The sequence below is a fragment of the Corvus cornix genome, chromosome 2, assembly GCF_000738735.6.
Source record: "Corvus cornix cornix isolate S_Up_H32 chromosome 2, ASM73873v5, whole genome shotgun sequence".
Lineage (NCBI taxonomy): Eukaryota > Metazoa > Chordata > Aves > Passeriformes > Corvidae > Corvus > Corvus cornix.
The window spans coordinates 87,999,572-88,021,980 of record NC_046333.1 but is presented as its reverse complement, the minus strand read 5'-3'; the positions used below and the strand labels follow the sequence as shown (position 1 = coordinate 88,021,980).

At 39.7% G+C, this 22,409-nt stretch overlaps 1 protein-coding gene across 3 annotated transcripts in view; it reads left to right on the top strand.

Annotated features, from left to right (window-relative positions):
* MOCOS (molybdenum cofactor sulfurase) overlaps positions 1-22,409 on the top strand; it is a 209,278-nt gene that overhangs the window by 178,002 nt on the left and 8,867 nt on the right. The window contains exons 9-14 of one of the 3 annotated variants that reach the window (XR_005604188.1): positions 2,179-2,341; positions 8,897-8,978; positions 13,148-13,272; positions 13,899-14,004; positions 15,863-16,751; positions 16,844-17,910. Coding sequence is in view for 2 of the 3 variants with exons in the window: in XM_039569005.1 (XP_039424939.1) it covers positions 2,179-2,341; positions 8,897-8,978; positions 13,148-13,272; positions 13,899-14,004; positions 17,940-18,066; positions 20,318-20,422 (708 nt within the window). In the remaining variant the exon portion in view is untranslated. Of the gene's footprint in view, positions 1-2,178; positions 2,342-8,896; positions 8,979-13,147; positions 13,273-13,898; positions 14,005-15,862; positions 17,911-17,939; positions 18,067-20,317; positions 20,423-22,409 lie in introns of those variants that run through there. The other 2 variants (XM_039569005.1, XM_039569013.1) reach the window with 2 other exon arrangements.

Here is a 22,409-nt window from a genome sequence, read left to right as displayed (position 1 = left end):
ACTCACTGCAGGGTATGTGTGTGACTCTCACTACAATGGCAAATACCCAGCGGAAGGGCGAAAAAGGGCTGGGGACCTCTAGTCACGTGCTGCATCACATTTGTGATGTGAGTGAAGCATGGAGTTAGTCACCATTATTTTGGACCTGTCAGAGGTATTTTGAGTGGAAGGTGTTGATTGTATCCAAATATCTGCTACCTAGTTAGCTGTGCTTACCCTTTAGTGCCTGTCAGCATGTAAGAACTACCTGAAGCTCTGACTAAAGAGAGGTTTTGTTTTGCTCATTAAACCTCTTGCCTTCCATGAAGGGGTAAGAAAACACTTAAGCTATTTCCTGAATAAGATTGCTATCCTGAAGTGGAACCAAAACAACGGAATGTTACAATAGGGAACTAAGAACCTTTGTGCTCTTTTTCTATTTTTCTGCTTTTTTAGTTTATTCTGCTCTCTATATCTTGCAAATCCTGTAAAGATCTGTTGGATTCATAGGAGGATGTATTACCAATTAATGATCTTCTTTTTTGGAAGGGAGATTTGTTAGCAGGAAATTCTTGCAGCTCTGAGATGATCACCAGCTGTTCAAATGCATTTTGTAGTCTAATTATACAGGATAACCAAAAATTCTGGTCTCTCCAAAGAATAATTTCCACTAAGAACAAAAGTGTGTTCTTCAGCTGATATTGCAGTCTTAGGGTTATGCTTCCTCTCCTAAAAAAGACAGGGCAAAGGTTCACATAACTGAGGTGCTGACAGTTTGAGGTACTTGAATAATGTGATTTCAGATGACCCTGTCAGACTCAAAATTTCTATTTATCACTGAATTTTTCATCCACACTTGCATAAAAAAATTGCCAAATAATATTATAAATGAAGTAGGTTGATAAAACACATTTCTTTTCTTTTTTTTTTTTTTCATTTTCTGTATTCAATATAATTGGTAGCACTGTGGCAAAATTATTTTGAGTTAAGCTTTGGTGCTTTAAATTTTCAGTTCTAGCATGCCTGCCCCCAGCTTTCTATAGTGAGACTGTCAGTGTCAAACTGCTGCTGCAGGCTTTTATAAACACAGGAAAAGTTTTTAAGAATGAGATCTTTTGGGTTCTGTCAAGTTTTGGGTTGATCATATGATAAACAAAAATGTGATTTTTAATTAATCTAACCAGTACTTCCAGACATGCTTTACTTCAGAGCATCAGGCTGTGCTTGACATATCTTTTACTCAAAAAAGTCTTTTGTCAGCTAATTCATGTGAGATGTACTCAGCTTTTCTATAAGAATTCAACCAAGTTCAGCTGTAAACTTTTCTCCATATTCAACTGTGACTAGAAAGCATACGTGAGCTGAAGAATATGTTTAAATGGCCAGCTTTATATTACAAGAATGGTATTAATATTTTAACATTCTGGAGAAGAAAGCAGATATTAATGTCACCCAAAGGCATTACTAAAATTGCTCTCTTTTTGGATTTCAAGATTACCATCTGTGTAGCATCAGAAACAGATGTTCTTTTCACCAGAAAAATGTATGTGAAAGCAAGGACAATATGCTTGTATGGGCTATTGAATGTAAAGAGTGTTACAGAAGTAGTGGAAGAACAGATAGCAAAGAAGACAATGTGTATTTTTGTTAGGGGATCTAAAGAAACTATTATTCTCCCAGCTAAACCAGAAGCTTCAGTGGTGGAGATTTTCTCAGATGGATTAATTGATAAAGTGGTCCCATTTTATGAAAAACAGAATTTTGAATTTCACAGTTTTTCTGCTGTTTCTTTGGTTTTGCCTTAGTTCATAAAAATCCCATAAAATTTCTGTACTTTGTTAAGTTAAATAAAAATTGCTGGGGAAACAGATCCTAAAAATGGACGAGTATAAAATTAAAGACAGTTTTCAGAGTGTTCCAGAGATTCTTTATTCTTATAGCTCTGTTAAACGGTATGATAATATGTAACAAATCAGAGTAATTTGATTTTGTTTTGTCAGCTTTGTGCAGTGATATCTTTATCTTTCATTTGCAATCAAGGTTTCTCTCATAAAAAGCTGACATTGGCTTGCAAAAGCTTTCCTGATTTCAATGAGTGTCGTAAATGGATTCTTTCCCCTCTCTTTTCTTTTCAGCATGAATTTATTAATGCAGCTAACATTTTTTAAACCCTTGTACCCCCTCCTAATGCCTTCCCAGGTTACAGAATGGCCGGTAGGAAGCCAGGGTTTGCTGTATGACCGAAACTGGATGGTTGTAAACCAGAATGGAGTCTGCATGACTCAGAAGCAGGAGCCAAGGTTGTGTCTTGTGAATCCCTCAATTGATCTGAAGCAAAAAATTATGGTCATTCAGGCAGAAGGTTAGTAAACAATATCCTTTCCTTTCCTTCCCTTCTTTATTGGTGTCAGACTTCTAGGCAGGGACACCTGCATGCACCCACCAAACTACTGAATGCTGTGCATGCTTACTTGGGACTTACTTGGGACTTCAGGGACAAGTTCTGTGCTGGCTGTGGGCAATGAAAGCCCAATCTGTTATATGCAGCTCTGGGGGGCGTTCCTAACTTGTTGCTGGGGTAGGCAGAGAGTAGATAATGACTCCCTATGTGCAATCATAAAGTGGATGCTCCAGGATGGAGAGAACAGACAGATGTGGAAATTTACTGACTAATGTCTCTCCATAGCATGAAGTGCCATAGCCTGAAGGCATTGTTATTGCTGCAAAGGTGTAGGAATAGAAGTCTAACATTAAACACCCTGGCCAAAAACCTTCCCATTTTGTATCTCTCTTCCTCCTTCCATCTGTGGGATTAAAGGGGTAGAGTCTTCAGGTGAAATTAGTATGAATTAAAATAAGGACCAGACATTATTTAACTCAGTTAAATACTTGCACTAGCAGGCAAATATTTCATGATGTTTGACCTTCCTGGGAATTATCAAAATCCTTTTTATTCTCTGATGAGGGGAAAAAAAAAAAATATGTAAAGTGTTACAGAAAGCCCTTTGCTACTCAGGGGTGAAAATTATTTATTTTCATAACAGTGCCATTGGCACTGAGCACTGGAACAGGTTTGTATTCCACCAAAGTCATTACTAATGCTGACTTTGCATGTGTCTGAATGATGTTCATCATTTCCCCAGGGTCCAACTTTTACTCAGCCTGTGTGTCTTAACCATTAATAATACATGTGCCCACATTTTCAGCAGCTAGAGCAAAACAAGGGAACCTATCTTCAGATTTTTCACCCTTTATTAGAAATCCATATGAGTGGATCTGTAACTACAATCTCTTTTCTGTGTGTACATTAGAGTTGTAGACCTGTCCAACTGTCTGAGCACTCTCCAGAGAGTTAAATCCAACTCTTTGATTCGTTTTGTCTGAAATAGGTTTCTAAAACATACATTTGGATACTTCCACTAATCATGTGCTACTTCCTGTGTTTGTAATCCCAAACACGATCTACTCTTGTCTTAGGGATTCCAGACTTGCTCACTGGCACACACACTGCTGTTTTCCCCTCTCTCCTCCATACTATTTCTTTGAAAATCTATCATTAATTAATTTAGATTTAATGTGGAGCACCTTGCACCTCAGATTTTTGTAGTACAGCTGCACAGACAGCCTTCTCCCACAACTTTTAAATTATCGAGTGCTTCAGAACTAATTATTTCTAGAAATTTATTTCCTTACCATCTCTCTGTCTTTCTGACCATTCTGAGTCTGTTCTTCATTTTTTTTCCTTACTAGCATTTGTTCAGACAAGTGCATACCCCTTACTATGTTCACCTGTCAATAACACCTGTACTGACATACTTCAGGGAGTCAGGAAGAGGTTTTCTCAGACAAAAATGACAGTCAAGGTACCCACTTCACACTGAGATTTACTATCTCTTTCCATAGTGCAAGGGTGAAATTTCCTTTAAATTCTACCTTTTGTGTCATTTTTGGAGTTTTCACTGTCATTTGCCTTCCTTTTGATGAAAGTGAGCACCATTTCCACACAGAAGTGATTGTCCAAGTCTATTGATCATTTCTCTGCCCAAAAGTAATTGATCAGTGTGCTCTAACAGGAATGTCATTGCCATTTATTTACAGCCTGCTTTGGCACAGCCAGTGTGTAAGAATGAAGTAATTTTATTCTTTGTATAATGACTCTAGATACCAAAGTCCTAGCCCGTGATGTGGTCTAGGACCTCTTTTATAGTAGTCCTACTGTTTTTTACTCTCATGGTGTCCTTGCAACCTGTGGCATTTTTTTTTAAGTTCTTGACAGTGAGATAAAGGCTCTCTTTTCCTTGGGGAGTCTATTCCAGAGCTTACTGCTCCTAAGATAGCACAGTGATGGGAGCACATACAAACCAGCAGGGTTTGTTTGTGCTGAGCAGATAAATCTGTAGGAAGTTGTTCCAATACTTATTTTTTTTCCTCTTACCCACAGTCTAAATGCATTATTTGTTTGTTTATTTTTTTCTTTTATCCCTTCACAAACATGGGTCAGTGTTATATCTCCCACTTAAATCATTTCATGACAGACAAATTTAAGTTAATGTTGACTGTTTCCTTGAAAATCCCATGCTAATCCCTGCTGCTTTTGTCGCCACTCTCACCAGTCTGCCTGTAGCTGGTTGCAAATGTAGGCCCTGAAGCTGAATGCCTCATGTGAAGCTGGAGCAGTGATCCATGTGGTGGGTGTTCCAGTTTGGCCAAATTTAGAAATAAATCCTCTGAGAGAAGGCACAACCACCCCTTCCCCCCCCCCCCCCCCCCCCCCCCCCCCAGGTTCGGGAAAAAGTAAATTTTCCTCAAAGGAAAGTGAAGGAGATAAAACTATTTATTTACCAAACACACGGGAAAAGGAAAATAAGGCTAAATAATAAACTGTTTCGCTGTGGAGGAAAAACCTGGGAAAGTGTTCGAGTCCTCCCTTTGGTCTCCTCGGAGCTGGGGCTTGGCCCAGGGCCAGGCCCTCTGTGCCCGGTGGAAAGTCCTCCCGATGTGCTCTGAGGTTGAAAGCAGTCCAGTAGAAAAGGGAGAAAATCCGGAATTCCAGAGAAGGAAAAGCAAAGTCCAACTCTCAGTCTCTCTCCAGAGAACAAGAAACTGAAAACAACTGGCCAAAAGCTGACTGGAAAGCAGCAAGCCGGGTGCTTCCTCGCTCCCCTGCCGCAGCTGGGGGGAAAAAACCTGCTATCTTTATGTGACCTTGAACAAGGTGCAGACTGCTTTGAGAAAGTTTTGCTCAGTTTTTTCCTTCCCCCTCTCAGGCTCAGTTTAGAGGCATAGAAAGGCACAAAAATTAATTTCTGGGCATAGGCAGCGATATGGGATACACATCATAAGGTCATCCCAAGACACTGGGGAGCAGTGGAACTTGCTTGAGCCAGGCAGGCTGTTCTGCAGCTCAGAACCTTCACTGGCCTGTGTCGGTGGCTGATGTTATTTCAGATCTGTAGCTCTTGGCCTGCTGACTGACAGCCTCCTCCAGGTCTCTTCCTGCTTTGCTCCTTCCTGAGTTATTTCTCACGTGGAATGCCACCCACCCAAACCGCCTTTCCTCAGCCACAGCAGCATGCATCTTTCCAAGATGAGTTTTGTTTCCTCCATCTCTCCTCCCCCTCTCCTCACGGTCCCTGTGCTGAGTTTCTCTGTCCTTTCCATTTCTGCAATCCCCTTGCTCTGGTGAACGTGCAAGCCCAGTGGCTCCCAGCTGACTGGTGACCAGTGCAGTCCAGCCGGCTGCCTCCCTGTGCTGCTCTGCAAGGAGCTGTAACCTCTGTGTTTTCTCTGCCAGTTCCGCTGCTACCTGTGCTTTTCTCACTGTGAGAGCAGGCTGTGGCGCACATCTCCACCCAGAGCGCGCTTTGCTGCCTGGAGGCGCCTCTCTCCAAAAGAGAGAGCCTGAGGCTACTGCGCTGCTGGAATAGGTGCCTCTGGTAAGTGCCGAAAGCCGAGCGGGGCGAATCCCACGTAGCTGAAGTACACAGCATTTTTAAAGAGCATTCTGCTATTACACTATTAGATATGGGTGAAGACTTTATCTGTGTCACTTTTAAAACATGATGAGTCTGTTCTCTCTTCCCCTCCAGGCACATGCTTTCCTCTCCCTCTAGAACTTTTCATTAGTGGAAGATTTGTTTATGGCTATTTTATTTCAATGTGGCTTAATATTCTCGGTCTTCTCTGTCCAAGAAAAATTTGTCAGCATGATTTGGTGTGACAGTAACTACTTTAACACCTTTTGCTGAATCCTGCTGGGACACCCTTTCAGGGTTGTTCTTTAACCCCTGCATGTTGGGTGTCTCCATAGCCCATCTAACCCCCAGTGGTGGAAGGGCAGAGCCTGCTGCCTGACCGACCCAGCTGTGCAATCCTGCCGCCACTGTGGGTAGCAAAGATGGCAGAGTGGGGCTCTACACAAGCCCAAAGCTGCCTGAAGGCTTAGGATCTTTCCCTGGCATGCCTGCAAAATTAGTTGGCTTGCGTGGCAGCTGAGGAGCTCCAGGTATTTCCCAGATCCCTGACGAAGGGGTTAAGTGAGAGCAGAGGGAGAGGCAGGGCTTGTGTCTACTCTCTCACTGGCTGTGCTTTTATTCAGCAGAGGGAGTGAGATTTTAATTTTGAGAAACTGTATTTATTAATTTTGTCAGAATTATTTTCTTAGGCTATGTGATTGTTAACAGGCATTTCCTATTTTATTTAATGTTAAGAGTGTAGCAAAGCCTTGCTATCGCAGAACCCACTTTGAGAAAATCAGTGTGCCTAACTCTGAATCAGCCCCCATGGAGAAAAACAGCTTCTTGTGTCTTGACTGCTGTTTAGTGGTTTGGCTCCCAGTAACTTAAAGGTGGTCAGGAGCAAGTGCCTTTATTTCCAGAAATCCTATTACTTGAGTGAGAATCAAGGGAAATATCCTTGTCCTCCTCCATCAAATACGTGGGAGTGCAGATTGCACTTGTTCCTGACCTACACAAATCTGTAGCCAAACAGAATTTGGCTGAGAATACACTTCTGGAAAAGACTAATTTCTCTCTTTCCATTTTCGCTAACAATCAGCATTAGTCTGGCAAGTTGGGCATTAGTTTGCCACTGCACAGTGGGAGAAATTCTGAGTGTTGAGGAGGCACTTTAAAATATTGGAGTAGAAAGATGCTAGCAAAACTGAGCAGCTAATTGCACTTTATGGAGTTTATTGTGCCTTCAAATAGTCATGTGTTACTGCCAATAAAAATAATGGGAATTAAGTGCATACACTGATGAAAGAATATACATGAATAGTTTATATTTCAGTCTATTGAAATAACAGATCTCTAATTTTCCTCATTGACTGAAAATAGGAGCTATAACGATAAGAATTTTTTTATATTAATACTGTGAGCACATCTGTGAATTTTATTATCGAGCAAATGACCATGGAGAATGACAGCTTTTACATTTTAGTAACTGGCAATATTCTACTTTATTTTTTTGCCTTAAAGATAGAATAAAATTGTAATTAACAACGTTTAACTGACCTAAACATCACTATAAAATGTGTACTGTTCAATAAAAATGTGGTACACTTGCTGATGTATAAAAGCAGGCTTTTTAAAGCCCTGAAATTCTATTTCAAAAAATTTTGTGAGTGTGCTTTTCTTAGAAAGTATTTGAAAGATATAACAGTTAAGAGCGCGTGCAGGATGAAATATTTCAAACTCTTCCAGAAGGAATGATGCTAATGTTTAATTGTTTCAAAGTCCAACAGCATTAGTCTAGTCAATAAGATGATAACATTGGCTTCTTTTTCAGGTTGTTACAGGGTAGTTCAAAGCATTTATTACATGTATTATTTTCCTAAGTGAACCTAACTTTTCCCTCTCTGTCTTCACTTATGAAGTATACTAACATAATTAACCAAAGAAGAAGTAGACCACTTTCTATTTTATAAAACGTGCATGAAACAGAGTTGATAGTCATAGTATAATGAATCTGAGCTACATTTCATTACTCTTAAGAAGAAAATAAACCAACTTGATTTCACCATATCACAGAGCTGGTAGAGCTTGATTCTTATTTGTTTTACATTATAATATCAAAATGTGTGGTTATAATCCTGGGAAATGGGGGGTCAGAGTCTTGGTTAGTATATGTTGCAGTATAATGGAAAAGCTGGATTCATTGCAGCCACGCAGTAAAACACTTTGTTCTGCAGTTAAGATTATTGTTTTCAACTAACAGAAAGAAAAGTAGTACAGCTTTTCTTTTTGGTACTAGTAAACTGCAGTACCCTTTCCATCTCTTTGACTCATTCTGTTCAAGATGAGAAAAATGTGGGAGAAGTTGTTAACATAGATCATTACCAGGTTTAAACTTGGAGATGAATAGATGAAAATAATTCTCTCATTCGCAGTTTTCCATACATTTTGTCTTCAAATTATTGTAGTTTTATCCCACAGTATATTTCTTTTTTTTTTAACAGACTGTGCTTCTTTTTTTCTTCCCCCTCTTCCGTCTTTCACCTTTCAGATCACTCAATCCCTCTATTCCAAAAAACCCCAACATGACAGTGTTTAACATCATCTCCTGACTTGATAGAGGGACCATCCTTTCAACAGAAACCGTGGCTGAGGCAATAATTCTGTGCCAGTTTCATTGCCTGAGATAAACAGAGAATGAAGTTACTCAAAGCTGAAACTGTGTATTTCTTAATATGATTTGAATACCAAGGTCATCTGCAGCCTTTGTGCTTTGTTTTATCCTTTGGAGCCACCTGCAGGCAGAGAATATAATTCTAACAAAATGGAAAAGGATTTTTTTGATTTGCTGTTTGTCAGGCTGCTGTGATTGTGAACAGGAGCAAAAATAAGAACTTTTTTCATAACTTTACGATTCTTTGTAAATTTTTTATTTAAATATGGCTTGCTCTCTGCCCATCTAGGCATGGACCCAATATCTGTGTCACTAGAAGACAATACTGGAAAAGAGACTGTGATCTGTGAGAGTAAAGTCTGTTCACACAGGTAAGTGAGAGCAGAGAGGTACTGAAGCTGAAAATCACTGTAGTGACACTCAAGATGTGAACAGATGTGCACAAAGACAGAAGTCCTTGAAAAAATGGTGGAAAGCAATGACTGACTTAGTGGACCAGGAGAGTGGTCCTATTTAAGTAAGTAAGTTGGCATGCCCCACATGTCTGATAGAAAACAGTAAAAATTTTTTTTAATTAAAAAGGAGAGGAAGGGTGGTACAATAAAATGACTTAGTACTCACTTGAATGAGTGAGATCTTTTTTTTTTTCACTTGCTCCAAGCATGAGAAAAGGAGGTGTGTCCCCAGTTACTTCCAAATGCCAACTGGGGGTCTCAGCAGGACTTGAATTTAGTTCCCTCATTTAACAGTAATGATGCTGGCAATGTTGCCCATTTCATACTGCATGGATTTAAAATTGCTAGAACCTTCTAAAGTTATAAATAGCTTTCCATATTTACAATGCTTTTTAATTTTGTTTTGACCACCCATGTTGTTCAGTGTCCCCTTAATAATCTTGGGATGACTGAAGGTGTGTAAATTAAATAACATTAATTCTAATCAAGAGACATACCACTTCAGTGAATATAACATTATGAATAAATTTATTTCCTATCCCTAAACTTAAGTGTTTATCCATCATATTTTCTAAGAACTTCCCCCAGTCTCATTAAGTGGCAGTGTATCAAGCGCCTTCCTAAAGTACATTTGCATTATTCACTATGTTTCTTTTAAATGAGTCTCTTGGTAAGTCCAACTAAAAGAGCCACTTAAAGATTTATATCTTCCTTTAACCAAGGTATACTAATTCTTTGTATACCTTGAGTATCTCTGAGTAACACATAAACAAACCAGCAGAAGACCTGGCAATTTCCCCATGGAGCCATGCAGAAAATTATGTTCTCCTTCTTTTCTACTAGCTATTCAGATGATAAAGAGGATCTTTTCCTCAGAAGTGTATTTTCCTCAGGTAGTGGAATTCACCCAAGAGTCATTTGTTTTAACCATCTGTCCCACTTCCCTTAGTGTTGACTCATCCCTGGCCTCCCCATGGTAAGCCCATCTATTACAGGCTGTAAAATAGCCTGGCTTATCCTTCTCTCTGTGTGCATAAAATTTGTTGCCATACTATTTATTGTAGCTTTCTTTCATATAAATGACCGTGTCATTTTTATTGTATCAAATTGGAAGTTTTCATGGAAAACTTCTTAGAGTTCTGAGAAGGAGGGAAAGGACAGAATGAATAAGAAAGGGGATGTGAAGGCAAATTGCACAGAGTGGACTGCAACTAGCAAATAAACAAGACAGGAAGTAAGGCAGGATGGGTGAACAACATTGATGAGGCTCTGAAACTGCTCAGAGATCCAATAGCAATTGATGCCAGTTTCCAGTGTTTCATCAGAGGAGCCTCCAGGGCTGAAAATAATGAGGAAAGCAGTGCTTTGCAGTAGGGCAGGAGGGGATTTGTGGTCTGGGGTCTTTTCTGCAAAGTGTCTAAGGTGAGCAGTGGGACCAAAAAGTCTTTGTTAAAAGGCTTTTACTCGAAAGAAACCCCTAGTGAAGGCATTTTCTATTTACTGATTCTGTGCTCTGATGCTGTTATTTCATCCAGTTCTGCTGGCTTACTCTGAATTTAGACTGAGATTCCTGAGAAAAGTACATGATGTAGAATCTGCAAGCAGTCATGTGAGGAAGTTTAATTTTGCAGAAGCCACGCAAGTTTAATGAGCCCAAATTTCGCTTCTGAAGCAATTAATCAATGTTAGCCTTCATCCCAGCAGGGACTGTCCATGAGCAGGTGCTGCTTACATTGCAGGGACATGGCTTTCTGGTACAATATCAAACAGTGGACAGATGAAAGTAGAAGCTAGTGTTGATAAGGTTATTGATGTTGTAAAAGACCCTAAATGCTCAATGTTGCTGCTCTACTGAAATAGGCAGGGGTACAGCCTCCTCTTTGACAGGCTGCAACATCAAAGAAATCAAGGGAAGTGTAGCAGTGGTAGGAAACAAAGGTGTAGTTAAGAACAAGGTGAACTGAGCCTGTTGTGTGCATTATATCCCTTGGGATCAATATTCAGACTTCATCTGTCCTTGTTTCTTGTTCTGTAAATTACCCTGCTAGAGGGACCAGTTGTAACGCACTGAGGCTAAATGACATAACAGAAAGATGAGTGGGAAACTCAAGGCAAACAGCAAGTGAAATCAGAGAGAAATAGGCTCTTCTTTATAAATTGCCTGACATGTGCCAAATGAAATGTAATGCTGACAGATGTAAAGTTACACTCCACAAAAATAAACACAAGCAGAAAACAAGTAGAATTGAGCTACAACAGAATGACTTTGACTAAGACCTTGAAGAGATGATGGTACTTGCTCAGAAAATGGTCTGAAAATAAGGGAAAGCAATTTGAAAACATGGGAGTCTTGAATTACAAAAAGTACACTGTGACATTTGATGAAATATCAACAATAGTGTGAGTCTCTAGCTCAGCCACTGTGACTCAAAACAATAAGTATATAAAAAGAGGGCAAAATTTTGTTCCTGGTTTATACAGTATTAATCTCCAACAGGCTGCTAGAGGCAATTGGCTCAGGAGATATTTTAAACACCCCTATACCTCTGTGAAGGTGGGAAAAAATATTGGAGGCATTTGTTTCACTTGCACTGTTACCGTGGGAGATTCATGTGTTCTCATTAGCAGCCTTCTCCCTAACACAGTGGTGGGCAAGAGCACAGTTCAGACTGTGAGATCTCATGTGGACACTCACCTTTTGGCCTCTTTCTTGACACAGTGCCTGCATCTCATACTCACACCAGAACACCATTTCAGTTCTAGGGCATCACTGGCTAGATGCAGCTGTGGTTAACACCTGTCCAGTCTCAAAGTGGGGAGAGGGATGCAGAGCTGCACCATAATTCAAAATTCAGAACAAGCACTGAAGAGATACCTGATCCTTGCAGGGTGATAAAATCTCCTTGATTTTCCCTTGTGCTGGCTTTCTACCTGTGTAATTCAGTTGAACCCTACAGAGCATTTCGTAAAGCCAAGCCACTTCCTCTCAATCCTGGGGCTTAGCACCTTTTGCTGTGAGTAGCTGTTTTCTTGTTTCACAAAGCAGATGGTTTCCATGCAGATCAACTTTGGCTGGGTAGGAAAACAGGGTGAGCATAGGAACGTGGCTACTTCACTTGCCTTGCTACAGGAATCCTCCCTAGATCAGCATAAGAATTTGCATTACTCTTACGTTTAAAGTTAGGTATCAGTCAAGTTTCCTTTTGTAGTCAATAAAGAGTTGAACATCCCCACACTGAGAGTCATCCCATCCTGAGGTCTAATGTAGATGAGAACTACTTACTTCTACCCATTATCTGTGAGCGGAACCCAGACAACTGATTTAAACTAAATGCCTGGATTTTGGAAGATTGACATTAAGTTTACTCAGGGCTGAGGAATCTAATGTCAAATAGGGTCAATTTCCTGTGGACTGATCTGTGGTCTTCTTGGATGGAGAGAGGTGATTTCAAAATCCCTCTAGGAAAGATTACATCCAGGTAAAGAAGGCAATTCTATTGCCAGCTTGCATAACGCACTAGACATTTTACAAGTAATGGAAATCATCTTTAGAGAGATACTTGGCCTCTGTTAGTGGAGCCATGTTTTAATGTGGAATGTCTGTACTAACATGAATTAAATTAGGGAAGTAACATCATTGTACCTGATGGGATCGTTAAAAATTACACACAGTGGAGCAATCTTAAATTGAACTCAGATCATTCATCTCTGTTCTAGTAAAAAGCACAGACAAGAGTGTGACTTTTTCATAATACTGTATTGTAATATGGTTATATGGGCAACCACTTGCTGTACTTCAGAGTCAGTGTCTTCAGCATTATGATTATTTAATCCTTTATTCCACAGTAATTTTCTGTACTAAACTAAATTAGATCTTGTGAAAGTTGACTTCAAGTGGAACAGAGTAAAGTTGAGGAAATGCGGAGTTAGAGTCATGCAGAGCTTCACATCAGAAATTCATCAGGCAATATGGATACTGTACTTTGTATTGAAGGATTCAGAAGAAACATCTTCACAATTTGACTTCTGTTTTGCAAATTAATGTTTGGGCAATCAAATGTAAACTCCCTCTTTTCTTGTTACAGGGTAAAAACATATGACTGTGGAGAAAGAATTGCTGGCTGGTTCTCTACATTTCTTGGTCGTCCATGTCGCTTGATACGACAAAGTTCAGACATGAAAAGCAAGTCACATCAGAAAAATACAAAAGGTATGTTGTCATTCTTAAAAATAAAAATAATTCTAAAAAAATCTTAAAGATTTGTGATTCCTCATACAAAAATCAGGCTCATGGACTTCATACTGAGTATATAGGTACCCTGATAAAGGCTGAAAGAGTTATCCAGCATTGATCTAGTAGTTATGTTTATACTCAAACTGACTTTTTGCTGCCTTTCTACTTGTTAAACTTGGTGAAAATGTACAGATACACCAGTATAGGGGGAGTTACCATCATGACCATTATTTTGTCTGGAAACTCAAAGACCATTTAGAAAAATGATTGTGAAAAATCTAAGGATCAAAGAATTTATCCAGAGACTAAATTTCTTTATAAAAATAATTGAATGAAGACTGAAATTGAAAGAGGATTGAAAATGCATAGATATTGCTCTTGTAAATTGTTTTACAAATTTGGTGAAATATCAACTCTATCTCAGTTTCTAACTTCATTGCATTATTATCATTTACAGGTTTGAGGGCATTCTTGGAGTATTTCATAGTGACTGAAACCAAATGAATAAACTAGTAATGAGAATGAGTAAGAGGTCAAAGGAAAGATGAGGTGAAATTACTAATTTTTATGATCATTTTAGAATGTTGGATTGATTTTTTTAGGTCTGTCACCTGCTACACACATCTCACTCTCTCTTGTGAATGAAGCACAATACCTCCTGATAAATGTAGCAAGCATTCTGCAGCTGAAAGAACACATTTCTGCAAGGTAAGATGCTTCTGTCTCCAAATGTCTCTCAGTGATCTTGGATTCCAGAACCTTGCCTTAAGGTGCCAATGTAGGTGTTTTATGTGGAAATTTAGAGATAGTAACTTTTCAACATTCAACAAATATATAGCTACTAAACTGGTATAATTAATAATTATTTTATGATTTCTGAAAATTTGAATTAAATGCATGAGCATAATCTGTCTACCAACCATCTTTAGGAAAATTTAAATGAAATTTTTGTCAAATTATTTGGTGGAAAGATATTATTGAGAACCAGCCAAGTTCTATTTGTCAGAAGAACATGGAGAAATAGGTTTTCTCAACATAAATCATCTGGCAGGTGAAACTATAAAGTCTTACTACTGGCTGAACTACTTCCCTCCCATGGGAACGATTAAGATTTAGAATAAATACGCACAACAGAAATACTTTAAAAGTATTTTCAGGACTGGAATAATTTTATTTCTTAATTGAATTTGGCTTTACTTACACAAAAGTGGGAGATAGAAGCAGCAAATGAAACACTGAGTCAGCCCACAGTTCAAAGATAACAAACCCATTACCAACTGAATTTTCATATACTGGCCATAGGAAATTGTTGTTCCTTGAATATAACTAGGCAAGGTTCAATTTCCACAGAAAATCTTCCCTCAAGGCCTCCATTATAGCTGTGCATCCCACAGCCCCAGCATTTGTCTCGGAGCCCCATTTTCCTGTCTCACAAAACTTCTCTCTTGCCTCTTCCTGGAGTCATCTTGTCTCCTCTTAGTCACCCACCAAACACATCCCCTGCATTGAAAAGTCCTGCTTTGAGTAGGAGAGGAATCTATCTATCTATCTATCTATCTATCTATCTGCAGGAGCATATGTATATAGCTTCAGGATTTAAAACCACTGACTGAATGAAGCATCACTAGGACCACTGGAGCTTGCATTGTCTGAGGGTTTTCCTTCTTTAGGAGAAGACACTTGGGCAATTTTATTATATCATGGGAAATGTGTGTAGAAGGGGTTTGAATCAGTCCATCTCTCAGTGCTTTGACTACCCTTTCTCAGTCTTTTGAGGTTTGACTGGCTGGGTTACATCTCCTTGGGAGGGCACTTCTTGCAGACATCCCTTACTCAGACTGGGCTTTTTCCATGGTGAGACTCACTGTGGAACCTTCCAGATATGGGATTTGAGTGCAAGGATGTAGAGCAAGAAGCAGCAAGTGAGGATGAAAGAGAACAAGGAACTTCAGTAACACATTCAACCTCAGATGATCCACTGATTTTATACCTCATATCTTCCAGCACAACTAGGCTTGTAATTTCCCTTTCCTCAAAGGAAACTCCAGATGTGACCAGAGCTGCAACGGTGAGAGAAGCATCTTGCTTCCCACTCTGTAGCATGAGTTGGAAATGTCCTCCCTTCCATGCATTTTGCCATGCAGTGCCTTCTCCAGGTGCTGGAGAAATGAATTCAGATATCCTCATTCTACACTGTTACTAAATCCTGGTGTACAAACGTTCCAAATACTGAACTATCCAATGTACTTTCAAGAACTGCACTTATGGGTCTTTATTAAATATTGGAGGGTTTTTAGAAAATATTATTTAGCTTCTTGGCATGTGGGTTTGTTTTTGCTTAATGGAAACCCGCTAAGTTTTGTAAAACAATTTCAATTTTCAATTATGTTTTCATAATTTCTCTGTGTATCTTCCGTAAGTAAAAACTAGTCTTCTAGTCTGCACCTGGCTTTTGAGAGGTGATTTAAAACAGAAACAGTAATTCAATTAAAAATTAGAATACAGCATACTGTTGGAGAACTACATGTGCCTGCAGACATTCGTCTCTCTGGTGTTTCCATTACAGGTCACCTCTATGAAAATCCCTATGGCCTGGCCTAATGCTCATATGTTCTTGTTAGAAATATAACCCTGAAGATATAAATATTCATTTTCAGGTGTGCCTGTTAAATACAGGTAATGCATTCTTCATCACAGAGCCTACTGCTCTGAAAATCCAAAGCACCTAGGCTGACTTTGACACATTACAGTGATTTTCAAAACAGGTGCATGTTGAGATTTGCAGGATGAAGGTACCTGCCACTCCATCCAACCAATGCATGTTTTGTGGGAGGAGAAATAATGGGAATTTACTCAGATACATGTTGCCAAGTAATTATAAGCACTTCTGAGGGCTGGGGGAGGTGCGAAAGAGGTGAGGTGTTCTGGATATGAGCCTGAGCAGGTTGAAGGCAGAGACTCAGGATGGGGGCACTGCAGTCTTTGAGTTCAGCAGCAAAGGGTAGATTAGTAGAGGCTTGAAGTAGTTTTCAGCAGCTGTCTCAGGACGCTGCAGGCCCAGCTCTGAGCTTACTGGGGCTTTTGATGCCCCCACCAGTACAGGCTGGGGTGGCAGGCAGTTACATTTTGCAAAACACATTTGAAACTAGAGGCTACCCAGCAGCCAAGCTCCAAGAGCCCACAGCAAAGCTGGGAAGCACATGTTCACAAGTAACTGCTGTGTTCCTCCTTGTTTGCATGAGCACTGGCACAATCTACGCTTCCTGTTGGCTCCCACCTCCTGCGCTCATTACAAATTGTGTCTCAGCCATGGGATTGCATGTGGGATCTTGAGGGAAAACCTTTGGCCTTGCAACTTCCAATTCCACCTTCTACCCCCAGGCTGCTGGAGCCCTTGTGAACACTGGGGCCTTGGTGGAGCTGGACTTCTGAGGTTTGACTGAAAGTCTACACAGGTAGTTTATCCTTATGCTCTTTTGTCTGCTAGAGAAGATCACCCAGACTATTTTCAATAAAACCAAGCTCTTTTTTTTTTTTTACCTAACAGGCCTCCTCCGCCAAGACTGCTTGATGTGAACTTTCCCCCGTACTTTGGTTTTTTGCATGTTTTTTCTCTTTTTAACTAAAATACATTTTAAACTGTATGGCCTTACTTCTTTTTCTTTGGAAGAGAAACGCCTCTCCTCACTGCTTACCCAGGTTTCTGTCTCTGCTGCAGGATTTCATATCCCAAAGTTGTCAGACTAAAGTTGATGGAGTATCAAAAATTCTTCATGCCCTTAATAGCTAATGCAAAAAGAAGTGTTCTTCTCCACTAAAAATGGCACTGAGAGAACCCTCTTGCACATTTTACAGTGTCTCTTTTTTATTTTTTCTGGTGCTGTTCAAGTTCTCCTTTAGAAGAAGAGTGAAGAATGACAATTCAAAGATGCAGCAAGATTTCTGATATTTGTATGCAGTCTGCTTCTCTTTCTGTCTCATATACATTCTCCACACTGACACAAATCTACACTCCGGCAGTTCAAATGCTTGTAAAGAGGGGGAGATATCACCACACAGAGATTAATTTTTTTAAAACACCTATCATTTGGTGCAATCTGCTGCCTCCCAAAGGCAAATAATAATAATAGGAGGGATATATTCTCTCATAAAATTATTTTACTGGCCTTTTTCACCTTCAGCAACTGTTGGTTTTGTCCCTTCTGACATTGCAGCATGTGCAGAATAAATTTTTATTTGGCTTTGGTTCTGGAAGCTTCTATTTTTACAACATTTAACAAGTTAAATGATTACTAACTGAAAAGATCTTTTTATTTGTTACCATTAGCCCTACATATGATAACAAATTGGGAATTTTCTCATATGCATGGTTCACCTGTCTACATGTTTTCATACCTACTTTTCCAGGTTACACCTCTGAAGAAGCCACCTAGAGGGTTACATATTATAGTTGAAAGGTTACAAATTATAGTTAAATACCCTGTGCCACTTCCATAGCCTTTGTAATAAAACCTGGTCCAGGTTATTCTGGAGAAGCACTTACTTAATCACATGAGCCACCAGATTCTTACAGTACAAACATCTAATGCAAAACCATTTAATAATTTTATTTTTTCTTTTTCTCTGTCAACTCTGTGAGACAGACTGAAGGAGCCATTGGAAATAGAGGAATTAATCCGACGTTTCCGTGCCAACATTGTCATCAGTGCACCAGAGTCCTTTGAAGAAGAAGAGTGGGCTGAGATTTCAATAGGTGCTCTGCAATTCCAGGTGTGAACTTTCCTCTCTTGTCCATGTCCCAGTCTATCACAAAGCATTTTGATTCCTGGAGACAAACCAATTTTTATAAGGCTTTGGCTAGAATATGGGCAGCATGGTTTGTGCAGGTGAAATTTATGAAGTGTGTAAAAGAAAAAAAAGTGATGTGTCCTGTGACAAACATACTTCAATATATCTGAGAGGTGTTGACATATTTCTCCACACTTTTATTGAATTTCATAATTCATAGCATTCCTTATCTTTATCTGAACTGAATAATAATCAGGTTTTTTGAGGCAGAGTTTACAGCACATATTTAGCCAGCACGTCAGCAGAGAACACTCACTGTTAAGCACAGTAGTCCAAATGTAACCTCACATTGCTGCACATCAAGCAAGTGATTGCCAAAAGACTGGGCATGAATGCAAGTGAACACTCGTGGTCTATTGCCCTCTGTTGTATACATCTTATCCTAATCTCCACTCAAGGAACGTTTCTAATTCTAGCCTGGTAGGGTTTTTTGGTGTGTTGTGCTTCATATTATATTCAACAATACAATGTCCCTTGTACTTCAAGGAAAACGCTGAAGAGTCAGACCTTGTTTGCAAATACATTCTTTTAAGAAAAACTCTTAACAAAGAATCTCTAGAAACTACACATGAAACCTAAGGGAATGATGCACACATGTATTACATGTTCTGCTGAATTTGTCTGACCTTGAGGTATGAAATATGTATTTGAAGATGCTTTGCCTAGGATGTGAAAGTGGCTTATTCATTGTTTTCTTAGAGATTATAATTAAGGTGTGAATAACAGAAATGCCGAGGTCAAACCTAGAAGTTGTGATAGACATCACTCCTATTATTTTCTGGTCAGCACAGTGTAAGAAACTTTTTCAGAAGGGTGATATTACTTATCTGCTCTCTTCTTATGTGTACTTTGATCAGTAAGCTGCCATATGATTTACAGAAAACTGAGGAAAAATTCCTATAAGTAAGAAACAAGGAACACAAAGGACAAAATCCTTGGTGTATAGCTTGTTAGAGGCTGGAGTTACACTGGGGAGCTCAGCTGAGGTTCCTGTTGATAAGTTACTGTAAAACAGTAAAATAAAAAGGCATTCCTGGCATCGATATACTTTAGGAATACAAGGCTAAAATAGAAAAGCTTATGCAACTTATATTGTCTTTCCCCATCTCTGCTAAGTCCTTCTTCAGATACTGATATAGTAACAGTAGAAATTATGTTAATGCTCCTTGATGCCATGAAAATGGTAGAAGCTGTTGAACAAAGTAATATTTCCTTCTCTGTCTTGTTGTTCTTTTAATTAAAAAAAAATTAAAGCTGTGGAAAATAATTTTCTAAAAGAGCTGATGTATGTTGTTGATGACTGCACTGAAGAGTTATACAAGCAGTTCTAGATGCATCTCAAAAACGTGAAATATCACTTCAGATCAGCACATAAAATGTTTGAAGTGTACAGCTTAATTATTTGCCCTATTTGACATTTATGACACATTTTACCAAAGTAGAATGTGTATACTGGGATACTGTAAGACTTCATTTCTGTAATGTAGAGCTTTGCTAAAGTTAGTGAAGCAGTGTTAAGTGAAAGTGCAATATGTCATCCTTCTCCATTTTAAAGCTCTAAGAATAAATTTGTTGCAGGGTTCTTTTACCCCTAGCAACACACCTTAGTTCAAACAACAATTAACTTTAAGAACCATTAACATCATATGTAATAGATGATAGAGGATGAATTGTTTCTTCTGATTAATAAACTTGTATATGTAAATATTTTACATTCTGATTATCTAAAAGTGCCATGCATATAAGAAAGATATAGTGCATTTCAGCTGCGCTAAAACAGTCCCAAAAAAATCCTCCTTGGGTTGAATCCTGAGGCACTGGCTAAATTTTGTATTCAGTTCTTTGGGCAAGCAGCCCTGCTAACCCACAGAAGAAGGGAAGCCAACCGGAAATACAAATATGTAAATGTCTGGTATTTCTCAGATTCTGTCTCTGAGAAAGTTTTCCTTAAAAAAAGAAAAAAGTGAATTAAAAATTCAGTGAGGCTTTTGCAAGTAGACCTACTACATTAGGTGAACAGACCTGACCTTTTACATAATGAAAGCTTGAAAAACCACAGGAAAAGTATGCAAAAGGTATGTGTTTAAGATATGATTATGGTCAGAATCTTGTACTGTTCAGTGTCGTACTGCTTTGATAAACAGCCATGAACTTTCTTTAACTAAAATTTCAGGTTGTGGGTCCATGTAGCAGATGTCAAATAATCTGCATTGATCAACAGTCTGGGGAACGAAACAAAGAAATTCTGCAGTCCCTGTCTGCTGCCAGAGGTAGAAAGGTTAGTACAGTACTTCAAAATAGCTGTAATGAAAGATGTAGTGACTTTATTGCATGGGTAGTGAAATACCTGCTGAGAGAATATTCACAGTTAAGTTGTTGTGCTAATTGCTACCATCTGAATTTTTTCTGTAGAAAGAGGGTGCACTTACAACCCAGATATGACATGGTTTATTTCCATAAAAAGCTCAGTACGTTTTTTATTCAGAAATGGACTATTAATATGCATTATTTTTAACTGTGCTTGCTTCTATTCAGTATGTACTTATTTACAGTGTGTTTATTTTGTTCTTAAAAACACGACCTGATGCACTGATGTCTTTTAAGAAAAGAAATATGCAGAAAAATCCAAAAGTGTTTGGAATTATGCAGTTGGCTTCTAAGACTACATTTTATTCTTACCCTGGGAAACTAGTTATCAGGAAAAACAGAGCAGATGTGAATATAGTCAAAGTGGAGAGTAATTGCTTAAGAAAATGACTAGAGAGAAAGCGTGAAATACAGGTGTTTATTTGAGGTCCTGCTTCCTAAGGTTGAACTGCTTCTTGAAACTGAGAGTGCTCAGATGATGGCTAGACAGTACAGCATCCCAAAAGCTCCACAAATCTCATCATACATATTTATTTAGCTGAAAATCCTTTTTCAAAATTCATTGCTTCCTGTTAGTTAAGCTTCTGTTGTTAAAGTGTCTCAGGCAGTCAGGGCTCGGGAGCCTCGCCAGTACCAAACACCGGGCACAGGGCTGGCCCAGAACAATAACAAATAGGCTCAAAATCATTCACCCAGACAATGCACAAACAAGTTACAAATACTGCATTCTATGTTTGGAAAAAAAAAAAAAAAAAAATTGATTCGTCTCGGTGACTCATTAAACAAACAAAGGGCTTTCTTTTCATTGGCTGTTATCCTTGGTGAGTAGCTCCTCTGGCTCCGTGTCCGAGCCAGCCCAGTGCAGTGAGCTGGGGAGAGGCGCAGGCAGGGCCGGCTGTCGAGGCACGGCTTCTCCTGACCTCAGGTGACTTAGGGTTGCACAGCAGGCTCTGCTCCAGGTCACCGCAGTACATGAGCCTTTGGGAGATGAGCTTCTGGCCACGGTAGGTAGCTTGAGGACAGGGGCCCTTTCCCGGTAATGGTGAGCCACAGCTTGAGCATCTGGGACAGTTCAGAGCACATTTGGGCACTCTGGGCAGGAATGCTCCCTGCCACATGGGGCGTAGGAAGCAGAGGACTTTTTCTGCCCATATGGGTTTTACTGGGTTATAACTTGGAACCTCTGTAGAGAGAAAGCACTCTGTACTCAAGGAGAAAATAGCAACAAAACCTTACTCGAGATACAGATTCTCAGGCGAGGCAAAGTATCTTCTGCATGTTTCCCACAGCAAAGATGAGCTCCTCTTTCACTCTGATTAATTCAGCAATGAAGAGATTTTCTTGACACACTGCTAGAACCAAGTGACTCGTTCAAACAGGACTAAGGCAAAGAGAGCAATCCAGCCTCTCGAGAAGAAGCTGGCGTCGGATAAAAGCCGCCCGGCGAGGCGAGGCAGGCGCTGCCGATCACCGCGGGGGAGTGCTCTGTCTCCCTCAGCTGTGCGCCGATATTCACGCTGCAAACACAGGGGCATTCAGCCTTTTTTATTTTTCCCAGCCTTCAGCGCTGCTGGCAGATGGGATCTTGTGAGCATGCCCTGCTCTGCGTAAGGGCGAGTCCTCTGGGTTAGCTGACAGCTGAAAGGGAGAGTTTGAACTGGTGGCTTTGCCTGGGCTGGTCTGAGAAGACCTCCGAGTCCATCCCGCCTGCAGGTCACCTCTGTGGTGATGGGCACCAGCTGACTATCAATGAGCAGCACCCAGGAAGGACTATGGCATTTTCAGTGTGCTCAGCAGACCTAGGAGAGGACATTGATCCAAACCTTTCACAGCTCACAGTGGGGAGAGAAAAAGAACGTTGAGTTCATGTGACTGTGTTAAATTGCAGAGCTAATCCT